The sequence below is a fragment of the Entelurus aequoreus genome, linkage group LG05 (genome assembly GCF_033978785.1).
Source record: "Entelurus aequoreus isolate RoL-2023_Sb linkage group LG05, RoL_Eaeq_v1.1, whole genome shotgun sequence".
NCBI classification, from domain to species: Eukaryota; Metazoa; Chordata; class Actinopteri; order Syngnathiformes; family Syngnathidae; genus Entelurus; species Entelurus aequoreus.
This window is the reverse complement of record NC_084735.1, coordinates 55,340,968-55,361,767: the sequence shown is the minus strand read 5'-3', so window position 1 is coordinate 55,361,767 and position 20,800 is coordinate 55,340,968. Positions and strand designations below refer to the sequence as shown.

The window sequence follows — 20,800 nt, the reverse complement described above, 5'->3', positions numbered from 1 at the left end:
AATCAATGCTAACATGCTTTTTAGGCTATCTGTATGTACATATTGCATCATTATGCCTCGTTTGTAGGTATATTTGAGCTCATTTGATTTCTTTTACTTATGTCCTCTGTGTATTTAATTTATATTTGCATTATATTTGTTAGTGTGCCATGTTGTTCCAGACCACAGCAAACGTTACTCGGCTTGCAAAGATTGTAATAAATACACTAGAAAAAGACAGCCTGCCGTTTTCTTGGACACACACATCTTTTGCTTAAGCCAATCTAAGCCAGTAATTTCCAGGAGTTATCTCATCCTCTGAGAAGTTTTACTAATGTTTTCCAATGTTGTAAACATGTGTAGAATAAATATTACATTTCAACATTTCTGTTAACGAAGATTCGTGTCAGCCTGCGACACATAGTCATTTCGATAGTAGGCTAATATAGACACTTACTGTATATAATGCGTTGCCTCCATTATAGCACTTATATAAGACTTTTAACTTTTTGTGGCTCCAGACAGATTTTTGTTGTTGTGTTTTTGGTCCAATATAGCTCTTTCAACATTTTGGGTTGCCGACCCCTGGTATAAACTGTCTGGTATAGACTTGTGCTGTCTTTAACTTAGAGCAAAGTGGCGATTGTTTTTTGACCACAATAATTCATTAAGTTAAGCTCATGATGCAGTGCATTGAATGATGCAGACACGTTTGTTACTGGATACTTTCTTATGCACTTCTGCCATGGACACTTTGTACGAGTAATATGCCACTATAATTATTGGCTACTCGTTCATATTGACAAGTGTGCTGTTTTAAACTGCAATACTGTTGAATATAGTACACCAGGAGCCTGATCTACTAAGATCCAAATACCACGTGCTAAACAACGTGTGCAAACTTTAAAATTGTGTGTACTGCGAGTGTGTGTTGTGTGTGATCTACTAAGACGGCATGTAGAACTGATAACAAATGCAAAAGTTGTGCAGATTTGAATGAGGTTTTTGTGTGTACACCATGGAGACAGTCATTTACTTTACATTCATGTTATTGTCACACTCAGTTCACCAAGAGGGGATGTTTTAAGTGTGTTTTTATATTTCACTTAGTGTGTTTATATATATATATATATATATATATATATATATATATATATATATATATATATATATATATATATATATATATATATATATATATATATATATATATATATATATATATATATATATATATATATATTAGTGTGTTGTCCCGATACCAATATTTTGGTACCGGTATTTTTTATGTATATATTTTTTTTATATATAATTGTGTGCTTTTATTGTTAAGCAGTTTTAACCATAGTGTGGCGTTTGTAGATTTGTAGCTTGTCAAAGTGCATGTTTTAGTAGGGTTGCTGTCATTCTCCCTAAACTGTTAGGTGGACTGATTGGGGACAGCTGTGACAATTAACAATGAAGCGATGTGATTGGAGAAGGAGACTGGGAGTTGTTATTTAAATACCTGCAGGAGGCACAGGGGGAAGGCAGAAAAGGGTGTCGCGATGGAGGAGCATGGACACGCAGCACGAGAGGACTGGACAATGCTGATAACTATTTTAGTTGACTTTTGTCTTTTTAATCTTTTATTGCAATTTTTTTTGTGTTGTTATTGTTCATTTTCAACCATACTGTTAAATTATTTTTTTAGTTGGAATCAAATAATTTATACAACTGTTGGTATCTTTTTCTTAACAGTGGAACTTTGCCTTTTAATCGCTGGTAGACGTAAAAGGAACTATCATCATGCTCCTCCTGCCTGTGGCGTTTTGAAACATGCAGAAGACTTGTACCACTTTTTATGGGCATTTTAGAAACAGTCATGCAGTGCATCTATAATGGAACCCACTTTTTAGCGAGCTGAAGCTGCTCCCTGCGAGATGCCGGCACTAACTGTGAGCGTCTGTTGGAATGTGCCAGACGCAAGAAAGTGCATATTGCAGGAAGTTTATTTTAAGATGGAAAAACGAACGTCATTAAAAGATACCAAAACGCATCAACTGAATTTAAGTCATCGAGCAGCTATAAAATTATAAAATGGTATTGCTGAAATAACAATACATCTAATATTTTCATTTTTGACAGCCCATATATGTTTACAAGCATGCGTAGGACGAAGCTGTTCTCACAGCTATTTCTGCGCTACTGCAGTTTGTACATCCTTTAAAGTTAAAGTTAAAGTACCAATGATTGTCACACACACACTAGGTGTGGTGAATTTTGTCCTCTGCATTTGACCCATCCCCTTGTTCACCCCCCTGGGAGGTGAGGGGAGCAGTGAGCAGCAGCGGTGGCCGCGCTCGGGAATCATTTTGGTGATTCAACCCCCAATTCCAACCCTTGATGCTGAATGCCAAGCAGGGAGGTAATGGGTCTTTGGTATGACTCGGCTGGGGTTTGAACACACAACCTACCGATCTCAGGGCGGACACTCTTGAGGTGGGCGGGGTTTGGTGGTAGCGGGGGTGTATATTGTAGCGTCCCGGTAGAGTTAGTGCTGCAAGGGGTTCTGGGTATTTGTTCTGTTGTGTTTATGTTGTGTTACGGTGCGGATGTTCTCCCGAAATGTGTTTGTCATTCTTGTTTGGTGTGGGTTCACAGTGTGGCGCATATTTGTAACAGTGTTAAAGTTGTTTATACGGCCACCCTCAGTGTGACCTGTATGGCTATTGATCAAGTATGCCTTGCATTCACTCATGTGTGTGTAAAAGCCGCATATATCATGTGACAGGGACACGCTGTTTGTATGTAGGAAAAGCGGACGTGACGACAGGTTGTAGAGGACGCTAAAGGCAGTGCCTTTAAGGCACGCCCTCAATATAGTTGTCCGGGTGGAAATCGGAAGAATGGTTTCCCCGGGAGATTTTCGGGAGGGGCACTGCAATTCGGGAGTCCCCCGGGAAAATCGGGAGGGTTGGCAAGTATGGTCTCACCCCCCAGTTCTTGCGGGTTCCTTGTTTGCCACTGGCGACTGCCGTGTTTTCTTGTTCCTTTTATGCCACGACTCATGTTTCTTGTTCGTTGTTACGCTAAGACCTTTGAGACTTACTACGCTGTGCTAAAAGCTAGGTTTTTGCCTTGCGCTTCACGTGTACTTTCCAGTGGCACGCTGTTTTGTATTTTGCCTCGTTATTGGAACTAAATAATCGTCTTACCTGCAAGCTTCCTGCTCTCTTCCGTATATTGGGATCACAACACCTTTACCAAGTCAAAACGCAATAGACAGACACCCTAAATGGATTGCACTCCTTATTTTGTTTTACTGAAGAGATGCAATCCTCCACACACAAGTTTAGTAGATCGGCTTAGCGTGTGCTATCAAGTTTGCACATGTTTTGATACACGCAAACTATTAGTAGATCGGGCCTTTAATACGTACAGTATGTCTAACTTGTGTGTGTCATGATCTGTGGTCTAGATCATGTTTTGTGTAGTTATGTTCTGTTAGTTTTGGACTCCTTAGTTCCTGTGTGTGCACCTCCCTGAGTTTGTTTTGGTTGCCATGGTTGCTAATTATGTTCACCTGTCTCTGATTAGTGTTCGGCTGCTCACCTGCTACCCGAGCACTAATCAGAGGCATTATTTAAGCCTGCCTTTGCCAGTCAGTCGGCCTGGCATCATTGTTTGTTTCATGCAATGCCTCTGTTCTTTCTGCTCGTTCCATGCCTTGACAAGTAAGTTTTTGTTTGTTCCTGCTACTGTTAGTAAGTTTTTCTCATCCATAGTTTATGCTAAGTTTTAGTTTAGCTTTGAGTGCGATCAGGCACATTATTCTGTCGGCTTGCTTTCTGTTTTGTACTCCTTTGATTTTGTTAAGAATAAATCATGTTTTTACCTTCACGCCATGTCCGGAGTAGTCCGTCTGCATTTCTGGGAGAACGACCCCGCAGCAAACTGCGACCCCCCCCATCGTGACAGTGTGCTATTGTTTGCTCAACTGTTGTGTAGCTGCTAGCTCCTAGTAGATTATTTCCTACCATTTTTTAAATGACTTGACTAACACACAAGAAAATACCAACTTCGTGTGCTTATTGGAGGACATTTGGATGTTAACTGGCTGTAGAGCTTTGCATAAGTAAACACGCTGCAGGACTGCTTGTATCAGATTATAAATCGGACATTTTACATGCGAGCCCATACAATCCGAAACTTGTTTTTGTTTTGCTGATATCCGACCGATATCCAGTATAAATATGGGATAGGGACACTCCTAATTTTCTAGTTAGAACTGAGAACCCATCATTTATTCACACTTAGATGGTGGTAAGCTACATTTGTAGCCACATCTGACCTGGGGTAGACTGACAAAACTGCAATTTCCGTACCAGGAACCCTCAAGCCACCCTGAGCCGAGCATCCCACACATCGCCCATGCGCATAATTCTGACTGTAATGTTGCAATCATTACTTATTCTTGTAAAATGATGCCCTCCTTCCTACAGTAATACCTCTGTTTTTGTTACTAATCCGTTCCAAAGGGTCAGACTAAAAATTGAGTCATATGAAAACTGAAGTAGTATTCCAGAAAATAGAGAATAATTATAGCTTGATGAATGAAATGTATAAATTAACATTTAACATGACTTTTATCTTATTGGAGAGGAGAGGGGGCGCACCGCCATACGAGTTCTTTCTTAAATGCATTGGTGTTTCTCACCTTCTTTATCAAAGAGTTTTGGTCCTACGGTAGATTATTTTCAGTTGTACTTAAAATTAAAGTACATAGACATGTAGATTCCTCCTTGGACACTCAATTCCATGGAATGATACACGGACAAACTGCCTAGTTTGGTACATGCAATGTTTGGAAAATAAGAAACCAAAATATTGGCAATCTTTCATTAATTTTTTTACTGAAAAAGAAATACTCTACTATAAAAAAAGTGGTGTGTGTGAAAACCAAGGTACCATTATACTCATAAAGACAGTGTAGTAATATGATATAAATGACAACATATTATCTGTTTTGTGTAGGAAAGCTGTTACTTTTTGGCCTGCTGTGCTCTCAGTCGGCGTTATGTCAGCGTCAGGTAAGTCCTCCTTCTGCCTTGGTTTTGACGCGTGACCATTCTGTTCCAGCTATGAACACAAAACACACAATCAGAGGACAACATGAACATGTACAGTACACCTCCATTCCCAGATGTTCTCTCACCAAACAGCCTGTTTTATGTTCTAGCTTCATGGACGGCAACATCTCCACGGGGGTGCTTGAAGCTCCAAATCTGTTACACTGTTGCGAAACAGGGAGATTAAAAGGAATGTTTTCTGACGGATGGATGTTTTATGTGTTATTATTTGTCAGTCCTTCCAGGAATTTGCAATCTCGCCAATACGCGCAAATTCAACCAATCCCCATGAATTATGTGCAGCCTTTGTTAATTGTAATAATGGATTTGATTTATGTAGCACTTTTCTAGACACTCAAAGCGCTTCACAGAGAACTGAGAAGCCATCATTTATTCATTGCACCTTCACACATTGATGGTTGCAAGCTACATTTGTAGCCACAGCTGCATAGCCACTAAATATCCATACACATTCATGCACAAGTGTGAGCAACATTGGTAGCAAGGTGGCTGAAGTGACTTGCCCAAGGACACAACGGATGGCGGAAGCTTGAATCAAACCTGGAAAACTCAAGTTGCTGGTAACGGAGCTCTACCATCTGAGCCACGCCAACCTGCCGTTGTTCAACGCCCGCAACGTGCTATATGTTGGCAATCGGCGTCATTTTTGACAATTTGTCTCTGAGCGCCTCTTAAACGTGCTGGTCGATTAAAACTTAGTTTTGTGCCTTGCGTAGACGAAACAGAAACAGAGACGTGTAACAATATACCAACGTTTTGTTGATCAAACAAATCAATTGATCAGTTGATCAATTGTTTGTTTCCCACACTTAGAATCTACTTCATGTTACTGTCTACAGCGCTAAACCTTCTGGGTAATGTAGTCTATAAACATTTTTACTTCCTAGTGCACATGTATTTATACATTCATTTAACATTTATTTATCCAGAGTAAGGCTATCATGCACATATTTTCATTTGCAATGCTAACCGAGCACAAATGCAAAAATAATACCAAAACAATTCTTTATAGATCGCTTTAAACAGTTCACAAATGCTCTGAATGTGCGGGGGTAATTGTGTTGGAACATAAATGAATGTTTAAGATGGACAAACCCTTTACAAGCATAAAATATACACGGAGAATGTCTGCAGTGAGCGGGCATTGAGGAAACCTTTGGTAGTTTCTTTCCATAATTATGATTACATTATTATATCCATCCATCCATCCGTTTTCTACCGCTTGTCCCTTTTTGGGGTGGCGAGGGGTGCTGGAGCCTATCTCAGCTGCATTCGGGCGGAAGGCGGGGTACACCCTGGACAAGTCTCCACCTCATCACAGTATTATTATACTATACTATTATTAGTTATAGCTAATTAAAACAGTAAAGTAATTTGACAATGAGTATATGCTTTTACTGCCATACATTTACTTTCTACTTTTAAGTCTGTGTGGTATAAAACGAGTAAAACATCATTACATTACTTGTTTCACGATTTGTCTTGAACTCTTGTGCTTTATCCTGTGCTTTAAGGGCCTAAGGTTGCAAGGAACACTTAAAACATTGATAGCAAGTGTTTCATGGGTTGTAACAAGTAGCTTAAATATTCAAAAAAATTAAAAAAGGTTCAAAATGCTGCAAGTTTTCTGAAAAGTCTGCCTCAAATTTTGGTGTTTTAACAAAAAAAACCTGCAAAATCCTGAAGGGACTGATGAGTGTTTAGTCTCTTTATTTCCTGAATGAAGCAGTCGTACAGTTCCAACATTCAGTATAGTTAATTAAGACAATGTTAAAAAAAAACATCCTACTTTGTCTTTTGGGGTTCGGTCGCTCACTTCGGGAGAAAGATGATGAGATTCCTTTCTGTCCAGTTCCTGAATCAAGCTCTCAAAACGATCCCATTCTGTCGCCCGAGGAAGCAACAAGTTGCCGTCACAGACCCACAAGTCACAACCAGGCTGGTGGCAAGTGTGGTAGAGCGGCGGCCAAGGCTGAGAACAGTTAGTAGGGCTCCAAACGTCGTCCTTCTTTTCGTCTTCATGGAGACTTTTGACTTCTTGTTGCTGCATCTGCTGATCACTTTCACGGGAGTTCTTCTCTGCTCGCCTGCCAAGGCCGACACAGGTCAACACTGGCTTGCTGGCACTTAACACATCCGTCACATGACCTGGCAATGAGCACATTTGAACAACAACCATCATATTGAGAATAGTACTGTGCAAAGATTTGTCTCTGTGAGTATTTACAGTTGGTTCTTTTAAAATCCTTAGATCATCAGTGTGTGGTGTATTTGCTCATAGAGCGCAAACAGAATGACAAATAACTCAGTGTACTTTCCTTATGTCCTAGCAGGATCAATCAAGCATTGTTCACGCAATGGGGCGTTCAGGTGCACTGCGGAACTGTCATTGTTGAGTAATAAACTTTCAGACAGTCTCTGCAAAATAAACCACCGGGGGCCAAAGAAAGCTGTTAGTGCCAGCACGTTGATAAAGGAAGAGGAAAAACTATTGAATTCAAGGAGAAGTACTCCTACTATCGCCAACAACAGTATTCAAAAACAAATGTAAGAGTGATGTTAAATATGCATTTATATATATTATTCATATGCATTTCATACTGTTTTTTTGCATGTAAAACTATAATTATTGTTTTGTGTAGGGATGTGCCAATCCCAAATTGATATCGGTCTGATATCAGCAAAAAAACAAGAAACGGATTATATCTGTTTGCATCTAAAATGACCGAAACAAGCAGTCCTGCAGGGCATTTACTTAGTCGAAGCTAGACAGCCTCCAATAAGCACACAAGCTTGTTTTTTTCTTGTATTTTAGTCAATTCATCATAGGCTATAGGCTACCAGGAGCTAGCAGCTACACAACAGCTAAGAAAGCAATAGCACACAAGCTAGACATAGGTAAAACGTGTCCTTCTTTGAACAATATTGCAGTCTAAAACAGCACATTTGTCATTGGAAACAAATAATTATAGTGGTATATTACTTACACATACAAAGTCCTTAAAGGCCTACTGAAATGAATTTTTTTTATTTAAACGGGGATAGCAGATCTATTCTATGTGTCATACTTGATCATTTCGCGATATTGCCATATTTTTGCTGAAAGGATTTAGTATAGAACAACGACGATAAAGATTGCAACTTTTGGTATCTGATAAAAAAAAGGCTTGCACCTACCGGAAGTAGCGTGACGTAGTCAGTTGAACATATACGCAACGTTCCCTATTGTTTACAATGATGGCCGCATGAAGTGAGAGAGATTCGGACCGAGAAAGCGACAATTTCCCCATTAATTTGAGCGAGGATGAAAGATTTGTGGATGAGTAAAGTGCAAGTGAAGGACTAGTGGGGAGTTGAAGCTATTCAGATAGGGAAGATGCTGTGAGAGCCGGGGGTGACCTGATATTCAGCTGGGAATGACTACAACAGTAAATAAACACAAGACATATATATACTCTATTAGCCACAACACAACCAGGCTTATATTTAATATGCCACAAATTAATCCTGCATAAAAACACCTGCGTGTTTGTTATGCTAGCTCCTAGCTCCTCTGCTAGCTCCTAGCTCCATAGAACACGCCAATACAATTCAAACACCTGATCAACACACACAATCACTCAGCCCAAAAGACCGTTTACCTAACCCAAGGTTCATAAAGCTTATATATTTTTAAAAAGTTACGTACGTGACGCGCACATACGGTCAAGTTATCGAATGTTTAGCAGCCAAGGCTGCATACTCACGGTACCTGATATTCAGCTGGGAATGACTACAACAGTAAATAAACACAAGACATATATATACTCTATTAGCCACAACACAACCAGGCTTATATTTAATATGCCACAAATTAATCCTGCATAATAACACCTGCGTGTTTGTTATGCTAGCTCCTAGCTCCTCTGCTAGCTCCTAGCTCCATAGAACACGCCAATACAATTCAAACACCTGATCAACACACACAATCACTCAGCCCAAAAGACCGTTCACCTAACCCAAGGTTCATAAAGCTTATATATTTTTAAAAAGTTACGTACGCGCACGTACGGTACGGTACGTGTTATGCTAGCTCCTAGCTCCTCTGCTAGCTCCTAGCTCCATAGAACACGCCAATACAATTCAAACACATGATCAACACACACAATCACTCAGCCCAAAAGACCGTTCACCTAACCCAAGGTTCATAAAGCTTATATATTTTTAAAAAGTTACGTACATACGCAAAAAAAGCCAAAGCTGCATACTCACAGTAGCACGTCTGCGTCTTTGTCATCCAAATCAAAGTAATCCTGGTAAGAGTCTGTGTTGTCCCAGTTCTCTACAGGCGTCTGTGTATCCAAATCAAAAGTCCTCCTGGTTAGAGTCTCTGTTATCCGAGTTCTTCCATCTTGACTGCATCTTTCGGGAATGTAAACAAAGAAGCGCCGGCTGTGTACTGTTGTGGCTGACTACGTTCGAAAAATACGTCCATTTCGCACCGACAACTTTCTTCTTTGCTAGCTCGGCTTCCTTCTCCATAATGCAATGAACATGATTGAAACAGATTCACGAACACAGATGTCCAGAATACTGTGGAATTATGAAATGAAAACAGAGCTTTTTCGTATCGGCTTCAATGTGGAAGGCATACCCGTGTTCGCCGGGCTACGTCACACGCATACGTCATCCTCAGAGGCGTTTCGAACCGGAAGTTTAGCGGCAAATTTAAAATGTCACTTTATAAGTTAACCCGGCCGTATTGGCATGTGTTATAATGTTAAGATTTCATCATTGATATATAAACTATCAGACTGCGTGGTCGGTAGTAGTGGGTTTCAGTAGGCCTTTAAGGCAGAAGTGTATGAAAAAGGATTCAGTAACAAACATGTCCGCATCATTCAACGGACATTCAAGCTATTATATAAAACCAACTTCTCTTACTTACTGATACCTGTATTTGTGTATTTGGGATCTCCATAAGTCCTGGGAATTTGAAATCAAACCATTGAGGCATGGTGGAGATATTGATAAAACAAACGCGTCTTCCTTCAAACTTCCTCTGAACTATCGCCATATATGGTTTGCGCGAGTCCGCCATTGTAGTTTGACGCTGTAGTCTGTAAGTTCCTTCTTTTTCTCTATCCTCTTGTTGTGGGGCAGACTGGTTCGTACACGCACATGAATCCTCCGCTGTTGTCATTTCTACTACGAAGTAGCGTATAGTTCTACATTATATCTGTCAGTAGATTCGATACAGAAGCACTAAAAACTACAACATGGCTGACGGGGAGAAGACGCAGTCGAAGTGGAGGCACGTAAATAAGACCGCCTACAAAACGGCGCATCCTGAAGACGATCAAAAAGCGGTTTGAAACTGGTCAGTAAAACATAATATATGCAACATTTTGACCAAACAACTACCATTACATGTTATGTAGACCTTAAGGAAGTGTTTTGAATGTAGAAAAACAATCATAATGTGACCCGTTTAATAAATTATTGTGACCACTACGTGTTGCCAAAAAATCAATTTCTACTGCACTTCAACTTAAAGACAGCATAATAAGTCCATCAGTTAATAATAATTATGTTAGTGTTTTTCGTACCTATCATTGGTGTTTGTTTGACTAATTTCACTTGATCAAACCTTTTGTAACATTCCACACTACACGCTGATATTGTGTCGGATCATTATCTATATCGGCCGATACTAAAGTGTCTAATATCAGGATTGTATCTGAAGTCAAAAAGTTGTATTTTTTAGTTTTATGTTAATATTTTTGGGTGTTTAGACAGATTCATTGGATTGTAAATAAATGATAAATGGGTTATACTTGTATAGCGCTTTTCTACCATCAAGGTACTCAAAGCGCTTTGACACTATTTCCACATTTACCCATTCACACACACATTCACACACTGATGGCGGGAGCTGCCATGCAAGGCGCTAACCAGCAGCCATCAGAGGCAAAGGGTGAAGTGTCTTGCCCAAGGACACAACGGACGTGACTAGGAAGGTAGAAGGTGGGAATTGAACCCCAGTAACCAGCAACACTCCGATTGCTGGCACAGCCACTCTACCAACTTCGCCACGCCGTCCCTATACATGGTTTTCTATGGGAGAAATTGGTTCAAGTTGGTCTTCATAGAAACTTTAGGAAGGGGTTACAATAAAAACCGATGCACCAATGTAAACACAGAAAGGAACTCATTAAAGCCCTCCAACACTCATCTTTAGCAGGCTACTTCCTGGTTCATGGAGACAAATAAAAACTGCAGCCATAGCAACATTAAAGGGGCCCTATTATGCAAAACCAACTTTTCTAACCCAATGGTACTTGCTTATGTGTATTTTGGAACTGCATAAGTCCTGAAAAATTTTAATCAAACCGTGGAGATATTTGTAAAATAATTTGGCCTTCCTTCATACTTCCACCAAACGAGCAACTTGGACTTTGCTCTGTCCTGTGACTTTGTAAGACCTGTGACGTTTGTCGATATCTCCATATATGGTAAAGACTTATCCAAAGGAATTTGCGCGAGTCCATCCATCCATCCATCTTCAACCGCTTATCCGGAATCGGGTCGCGGGGACAGCAGCTCCAGCAAAGACCCCCAGACTTCCCTCTCCAGAGCAACATTTGCGACTTCCTCCTGGGGAATCCCGAAGCGTTCCCAGGCCAGAGAGGAGATGTAATCCCCCCATCTGGTCCTTGGCCTGCCGGGGGGCCTCCTCCCAGTGGGACGTGCAACCAGGACCTCCCTAGGGAGACGCTCGTGAGGCATCCGCACGAGATGCCCGAACCACCTAAGCTGGCTCCTTTCCAAGCGAAGGAGCAGCGGCTCTACTCCGAGTCTCTCTCGGGTGACTGCACTTCTCACCCTATCTCTAAGGGAGATGCCAGCCACCCTTCTGAGGAAACTCATTTCGGCCGCTTGTATCCGCGATCTTATTCTTTCGGTCATTACCCACACTTCATGACCATAGGTGAGAGTAGGAATGTAGATAGCTCGGTAGACCGAGAGCTTTGCCTTCTGGCTCAGCTCCCGTTTCGTCACAACAGTGCGGCAGAGAGACTGCAATACTGCCCCAGCTGCTCCGATTCTCCGGCTGATTTCCTTCTCCATCTTTCCCTCACTCGTGAACAAGACCCCGAGATACTTAAACTCCTCCACCTGGGACAGAGTCCTGTCCCCTACCCGGACTGTACAAACCATCGGTTTCCTGCTGAGAACCATGGCCTCAGATTTGGAGATGCTGATCCTCATTCCAGCCGCTGAACACTCGGCTGCGAACCGATCCAGTGAGAGCTGAAGGTCACGAACCGAAGGTGCCATCAGGACCACATCATCTGCAAACAGCAGTGACGCAACCTTTAGCCCCCCGAGACGTATACTTCTCCGCCATGGCCACGACTCCGCCTAGAAATCCTGTCCATGAAAATCACAAACAGGATAGGTGACAGAGCGCAGCCCTGGCGGAGACCAACCCCCACTGGAAACGGATCCGACTTACATCCAAGCACCCGGACACAACTCTCGCTTTGGTTGTACAGAGATTGGATGGCCCTCAGCAGGGTTCCCCTCACTCCGTACTCCCTCAGCACCTCCCACAAGATCTCCCGAGGGACGCGGTCATACGCCTTCTCCAAATCCACAAAACACATGTAGACTGGATAGGCATACTCCCAGGCCCTCTCCAGGATTCCCGCAAGCGTGAAGAGTTGGTCAGTTGTTCCACGACCAGGACGGAATCCACATTGCTCCTCTTGAATCTGAGGTTCGACTATCGGCCGGACCCTCCTTTCCAGTACCTTGGCGTAAACTTTCCCAGGGAGGCTGAGTAGTGTGATACCCCTGTAATTAGCACACACCCTCTGGTCCCCCTTTTTGAAAAGGGGAACCACCACCCCAGTCTGCCACTCCCTCGGCACTGTCCCAGACTTCCACGCAATGTTGAAAAGGCGTATCAACCAAGACAGCCCATCAACACCCAGAGCCTTCAGCATTTCTGGACGGATCTCGTCAACCCCCGGAGCTTTGCCACTGTGGAGTTGTCTAACTACCTCAGTGACTTCACCCCGAGAGATCGACGTCGATCCCCCATCATCCTCAGGCCCTGCTCCTATCAGGGAGGGTGTGTCTGATGTATTTGGGTTCAGGAGTTCCTCAAAGTGCTCTTTCCAACGCCCTACGACTTCCTCACTTGAAGTCAGCAAAGTCCCATCCTTGCCGTACACAGCTTGGATGGTTCCCTGCTTCCCCCTCCTGAGGTGCCGTATGGTCTTCCAGAACAGCTTTGGTGCCGCCCGATAGTCCTTCTCCATGGATTCCCCGAACTGCTCCCACACCCTCTGCTTAGCCTCGTCCACAGCCACGGCCGCTGCCCTTCGGGCCCGTCGGTACCTTGCAACTGCCTCCGGAGTCCCCTGGGATAACATACCCCGGTAGGACTCCTTCTTCAGTCGGACGGCTTCCCTGACCACCACTGTCCACCAGGGTGTTCGAGGGTTACCGCCCCTTGAGGCACCTAAGACCTTCTGGCCACAGCTCGCAGCTGCAGCTTTAGCAATAGAGGCTTTGAACATTGCCCATTCCTGTTCAATGTCCCCAACCTCCACAGGGATGGCAGAGAAGTCCGCCATTTTTAATTCATGTACAACAGTTTTTAGTCCGCACGACATAATGCCCAAGGTATGACACAAAGATCATAAATGCTCTGATTTTGGTTGTATTAACCAACACATAAACTTCCAGCCTCATCTGAAGAAGTAAGAAGTGCCTGCAGGCACTAACTTCTATGTTTTGTGGCAATGTACGCTCAAATGGGAAGAAATATCTCTTTGAGTGTGCAAACCACTTTGAGGATTCCTGCTTCACAAGTCTGCGCCAGTATAAGGATGGCTTTTTCGAAAAACTACTTTTAATGGCTGGTTCAGTGCCTACTATTTGTGGCAATGGAGAAGACAATGAAACGGTAAGTAATAACGGTAGGTTAGAAATGTGTGAATGGTATGTTAGCAAATGTTAGCTTGATTTGTTGTGTAGCTAGCTTAGCCTTCTGATGTGAAAGAACAGTGTCACAGTCCTGCTGCAAAATAAATAATGGTTTTCCTAAAAACTACTTTTAATTGGATCAGTGTCTACAGTGTTTGGCAATGAATGAGTAATTGGTAAATAATATAGCCTTAAGACTATTGTTTACATTGTTTAGAATAGAAAAGCCTTTTATTATCATTATACACATGCATACGTCCAGGATTTAGTATTGGAGGGATACAGACTCAGGAGGGATTTAGCCTTAGCATATACAAAACCCCAAATCATAAAATAAAAACAGAATACAATGATTTGCAAATCCTTTTCAACCTATATTCAATTGAATAGACTGCAAAGACAAGATACTTAACGTTTGAACTGGAAAAGTTTGTTATTTTTTGCAAATATTAGCTCATTTGGAATTTGATGCCTGCAACATGTTTCAAAAAAGCTGCCAGAAGTGGCAAAAAAGACTGAGAAAATTGAGGAATGCTCATCAAACACATATTTGGTACAGCCCACATGTGAACAGGCTAATTGGGAACAGGTGGGTGCCATGATTGGGTATAAAATCAGCTTCCATGAAATGCTCAGTCATTCACAAACAAGAATTGGGCGAGGGTCACCACTTTGTAAACAAATGCGTGAGCAAATTGTTTAAGAACAACAATTCTCAACCAGCTATTGCAAGGAATTTAGGGATTTCACCATCTACGGTCTGTAATATCATCAAAAGGTTCAGAGAATCTGGAGAAATCACTGCACGTAAACGATGATATTACGGACCTTCGATCTCTCAGGTGGTACTGCATCAAAAACTGACATCAGTGTGTAAAGGATATCACCACATGGCCTCAGGAACACTTCAGAAAACCACTGGCAGTAACTACAGTTGATCGCTACACCTCTAAGTGCAAGTTAAAACTCTACTATGCAAAGCGAAAGCCGGTTATCAACAACACCCAGAAACGGCTTACCTGGGCCCGAGCTCATCTAAAATGGACTGATGCAAAGTGTAAAAGTGTTCTGTGGTCTGACGAGTCCACATTTCAAATTTTTTTTGGAAACTGTGGATGTTGTGTTCTCTAGAACAAAGAGGAAAAGAACCATCCGGACTGTTACAGGTGCAAAGTTCAAAAGCCAGCATCTGTGATGGTATGGGGGTGTATTATTGCCCAAGACATGGGTAACTTACACATCTGTGAAGGCAACATTAATGCTGAAAGGTATATACAGGTTTTGGAGCAACATATGTTGCCATCAAAGCAACGTTATCCTGGACGCCCCTGCTTATTTCAGCAAGACAATGCCCAGCCATGTTACAACAGCATGGCTTCATAGTAAAAGAGTGCGGGCACTAGACTGGCCTGCCTGTAGTCCAGACCTGTCTCCCATTGAAAATGTGTGGCGCATTATGAAGCGTCAAATACCACAACGGAGACCCCAGACTGTTGAACAACTTAAGCTGTACATCAAGCAAGAATGGGAAAGAATTCCACCTTAAAAGCTTCAAAAGTTGGTCTCCTCAGTTCCCAAACGTTTACTGAGTGTTGTTAAAAGGAAAGGCCATGTAACACAGTGGTAAAAAATGCCCGTGTCAACTTTTTTGCAATGTGTTGCTACCATTAAATTCTAAGTTAATGATTATTTGCAAAAAAAAATAAAAAAGTTTCTCAATTCGAACATTAAATATCTTGTCTTTGCAGTCTATTCAATTGAATATAGATTGAAAAGGATTTGCAAATCATTGTATTCTGTTTTTATTTACCATTTACACAACATGCCAACTTCACTGGTTTTGGGGTTTGTACATCACACACAACAGCCATGACTAGGATGGTGGAAACTGGAATTGAACCTGTAACCCTCAAGTTTCTAGCACGTCGCCCCCCGTGGGCGTGGTGAGCAGGAGTTCATGTGTCTCAAAACACCTTAATTATGAAAGGGAGTAAAAAACCTGGCTTGAAGATAGGTCTGTAAAACATAATCTATGTCAAATTTTTACCAAAGAACCATCATTAGCTACATGTTATGTAGACCACAAGAAAGTGTTTTACATGTCGAAAAAAATCTTCATACGTCTCCTTTAAGCAAATTATGTTTTTATATTTTTTACATATCTAAGTTTTTTACAGTACATCAATAATACAGTATGGGTTTGGCTCTTTTGGAACCTAACTGTAAATAGAACCTGATAGTACCTCCTTTGCCAGTGGAAATGTCAATTGGTGAATACTCTGTTAAAAAGATTGTGCTATCCTGCTAACTGTATCGGTCCCACTATTTGATAACATTTATGGGGATTTTCCATTATTCCTTATACTTATTGTTTTCATTAATATGTCAGTTTATGCCACAACAGTACATATGTGTTAAAAAAACAACAATATGTGTTATATCTCTGGATAGTTCTCAATGTGGAGAAGGGTCCTCTTTGTATTTGGTAATTACTGTGTAACCATGGCAACGTAAAGTGAAGTAGTGAATTGAAGTGAAGTGAATTATATTTATAAAGCACTTTTCTCTAGTGACTCAAAGCGCTTTTACATAGTGAAACCCAATATCTAAGTTACATTTAAACCAGTGTGGGTGGCACTGGGAGCAGGTGGGTAAAGTGTCTTGCCCAAGGACACAACGGCAGTGACGAGGATGGCGGAAGCGGGGATCGAACCTGGAACTCTCAAGTTGCTGGCACGGCCACTCTACCAACCGAGCTACACCGCTTGTACCATCAAAGCTGAAAACATGTCAGTGTATTAGGAACCAACCATTCAAGCCACACCGTGTGAAAGTACAAAAACAAACCTATACTACAGGGTAGCTGTTAGCATTCGGTAACAGGCAACATTTCCACTGGAATTTTCTAGTATTTTAATAATATTCAAAATACTCACTCCTGTCAATCCGGTTCTTTCCTTTTCCGGAAACATTCTGATGTCCCTTTTTGGCTTGCAGCAAAGTGTGTAACAAGTTTAGTCTTCCTGCTGTTGAAGGCATCTGTTCTTCTTTGTCGTCTGCACTTTGACCACCCTGTAATAGCAACATTTGAATACAGTTAAGGAACAATTGAGTTAAATAATCACTGAAGGAGATGCTATTTGGTACTTTCAAAAAAATTAATTTTACTGTACATTATTTTTTTTAAAGAGAAAGTCTTTTAAAGGCCAAGGTTTTACCCCCTCCAATTGTATTAATTTCAGCATAGATACAATCAGAATTGGGTAGTAATGTTACATTTACTTATGTAATAAAGTGCATTTATGTCCTCTCCCGGGCAGAAGGGCAACAAGGCTGTGCAGCTGGATCAAAAGAGACGTCGGAGATGCTGTAATGAACCAAAAGCGTCATTACACACACTGTAAAAAAAAATCCTATTTTTATGGTTAATTTACTCTAAATTTCTACTGTAATTTTTCAATTTTTTAAAAAATAGATTATAAAACTGTAGAATTGAAGACATTATCTGTAAATAAACAATCCGCCTGTTATTTTAAGTAATATGCCAGTAATGACAAACTATGTATATTTCTATTTTTTTTACAGAAAAATAACAAATTAATTTTACATAGCATTTTCTGTTTTCTTAAATTACTTTCAAATTCATGTAAAATTACAGTAATTATCTTTCATTAAATATGTAGCTTGTTATATAAAAGTCTATGTTCATACTAACAATCCAACACAGGGGTGTCAAACTCAAATACAGAGTGGGCCAAAATGTAAAACTGAACAAAGCCGCGGGCCAAGGTTGAACAAATTAACCTTTTAATAGGGACCCAAACAAGTTTTACATTGAATATTGAACAAGCAAGGCGTATATAACTTTATAGTGACATGAAAAATCGAGTTTCAAATAATAATAATAATAATTAAAAAATATCAATGGCATATCAAATAAAATGTAAATAAAAATTGAATGCCTCTTTTCTCATGTGCAGCCTTCTGAGGTAAATATCAAAATAAACTGTTTCCACAGGCTAATAATAAATTTGAAAATAAAATAACAATAATGAAAATACACCCCCGCTACCACCAACCCCCGTTGGTGGTAGCGGGGGTTGGTGGTAAATGTTTTTGATCATTATTTGGTTTACAATGTTTTACTTTAATTTTATGAAAAACTCCTGCCCTGGAGAAGCCAAACCATCAGTTACTGTATATATTCCTTCTTTCTCTGTCTGGGTGTGTGCTAAGTCAGAACAGCACAACCTGACCATGTGAGGAGGTGTTCGTGGGTGGTGACTGGAAAACAACAGATGTATACCATAACTTGTAGGTTTGACGTTTAAGATAAACATGGACTCTCCTCGCCAGGATAGAGCTATAACTTTCGACTGGTTTTATGGCTCCTTCTTGTGAGAGAGCTAATTCCAGTCCACATGCAAATGTCCATCTAAGGCTCTTTCTCAACCATTATTTACTCAAACCTGGTGGGTTTGTTTTCTCCAAGTTGGATACAAACATTCACCATATGTTGAACATATCCATCCATCCATCCATCCATTTTCTACCGCTTATTCCTTTCGGGGTCGCGGGGGGCACTGGAGCCTATCTCAGCTACAATCGGGCGGAAGGCGGGGTACACCCTGGACAAGTCGCCACCTCATCGCAGATGTTGAACATAATATGAGTCAATTAATTCACTTCAGTAACTTTTTAGATAAATGCTGTTTGTCAGAGTAGTTTTAATACAACATCCTGTTTACTTTATTTGCGAAGAAGAAATGTTACTTTTACTATGTTACATGTTAAGATAAAAAAGCACTTTTTGGTCAAAAAGCTGTGCGATTAATCTCTGTTCATGCATGATTAATGGAATTTTTTCGCATGTCTATTGGCCTAGTGCAGGGGTCGGCAACCCAAAATGTTGAAAGAGCCATATAGGACCAAAAATACAAAAAGAAAAATCTGTCTGTAGCCGCAAAAAATTAAAAGCCTTATATAAGTGTTATAATGAAGGCAACACATTATGTAAGTGTCTATATTACCTATGTTAGCCTACTATCGAAGGCTGACGCAAATCTTCGTTGACAGTAATGTTGTATTTTAATTGTTATTCTACACATTTTTGCAACATTGGAAACCATTAGTAAAATGGAGGCTTCTCACAAGATGAGATAACTTCTGGAAATGACTGGCTCAGTATGGCCAAAGTTTTATATGTGTGTGTCCAAGTTAAAGGAAACAGCAGGCTGTTTTCATCTAATGGATTTATTACAATCTTTGCAAGCTGGGTAATGTTTGCTGTGGTCTGGAACAACACGGCACACAAACAGAAGTGCAGCCAATATTACACACAGATAATGTGTCATGGGATATGCAAATATAAATTAAATACGTAGAGGACATAAGTAAAGGAAGTTAAATGAGCTCAAATATACCTAAAAACGAGGCATAATGATGCAATATGTACATACAACTAGCCTAAATAGCATGTTAGCATCGATTAGCTTGCAGTCGTGGATTGAACAAATATGCCTGATAAGCACTCCAACAAATCAATAGCATCAACAAAGCTCACCTTTGTGCATTCACTCACAGCATAAAACGTTTGGTTGACAAAATGAGACAAAGAAGGAGTGGAATAAAACACGTCTTTCTGTGGCAGCATCGGAGAAAGTTGTACATGTAAACAAACTATGATGAGTTCAAGGATTGCTGAAATTAATAGGCCAAAACAGTGCTTGCCAAATACTCTCTTCAGTGAAGCATGTTTAATACAAACAGTGGGATTCCTAACAAGTAGGAAGGTTTGTGTCATGTTTGTTGCATACTAAAACAAAACAAATATTTTTCTCCATTTTCACACATCTCTGAAAGAGGTCTAGGGAGCCACTAGGGCGGCATAAAAAGCCGTGTGTTGCTGACCCGTGGCCTAGTAGCTATTAAAGGGAACACTGTAGCTACAGTCTGTTATAACAATACTCCTCTTCAACATCATTTTAGTGAGTAACTTTTTGTGAAGTTTTCTTTGACTGTGTGAAATAGTGCACATTCAGGCTTTATTTATAAAGGAGATTATATTAGAAGGTTATAAAGAAGATTAAAGTTTCTTGGATCTCGCTCAGAGTTGACCTCTGTCACATTTACTTGCGTGTTGCCATTACCTTGTCTAATCGCAATTATGTTAAAAAAAAAAAAAAAAAGTCAGAAAAGGTCCAAATTGGTATTTTTTGTTGCACTTTTCCAATATTTTCTCACAGCAGATGGGCCACGACCGAAGAACTGCTGTCATGGCTGCTCACGTGCATAGACACATGCACCTACATGTGCACCGACATCAACGTATGCCTGTCATGTGCGTATTTGGCACACACGGGTCATGTGACCACAGGATTACACAAGACTAAAGGAACTAATTGTGTCCCTTAAGAGATGGACCTTAACAAAATGTGACTTTTATATGCTGGCATACAATGGAAAAAGTTTGAACCTCATACCCGACATAATTCAGTCTGTACTACATGTTTGAAATAAACTACAACTGAACTGAACTGAACAGGTACCGGTTCATGTAAATTCAGATAGTGTAGACAGGTGTGTTTGTAGTAGACTGCCTCTAAGTAATGTTTCCATGACAACACAGCAAGCATGCCTGATAGAAAACGCTCAAAACTAAGGCTCCACTTTTAAAAGGTTGCTAGCTCGATGCTAACTTACATTTGATA

At 40.7% G+C, this 20,800-nt stretch overlaps 1 protein-coding gene across 4 annotated transcripts in view; it reads right to left on the bottom strand.

The window, feature by feature from the left end:
• The window catches only part of samsn1b (SAM domain, SH3 domain and nuclear localisation signals 1b), a 44,866-nt gene that overhangs the window by 10,902 nt on the left and 13,164 nt on the right, over positions 1-20,800 (bottom strand). For 3 of the 4 annotated variants that reach the window (XM_062048406.1, XM_062048407.1, XM_062048411.1), the window contains 4 exons: positions 17,027-17,162; positions 6,901-7,259; positions 5,177-5,254; positions 5,008-5,100 (listed from right to left, as the gene is read on the bottom strand). In XM_062048406.1, coding sequence (XP_061904390.1) covers positions 5,008-5,100; positions 5,177-5,254; positions 6,901-7,259; positions 17,027-17,162 — 666 coding nt within the window. The remainder of the gene's footprint in view (positions 1-5,007; positions 5,101-5,176; positions 5,255-6,900; positions 7,260-17,026; positions 17,163-20,800) is intronic. The other variant, XM_062048408.1, reaches the window with a different exon arrangement.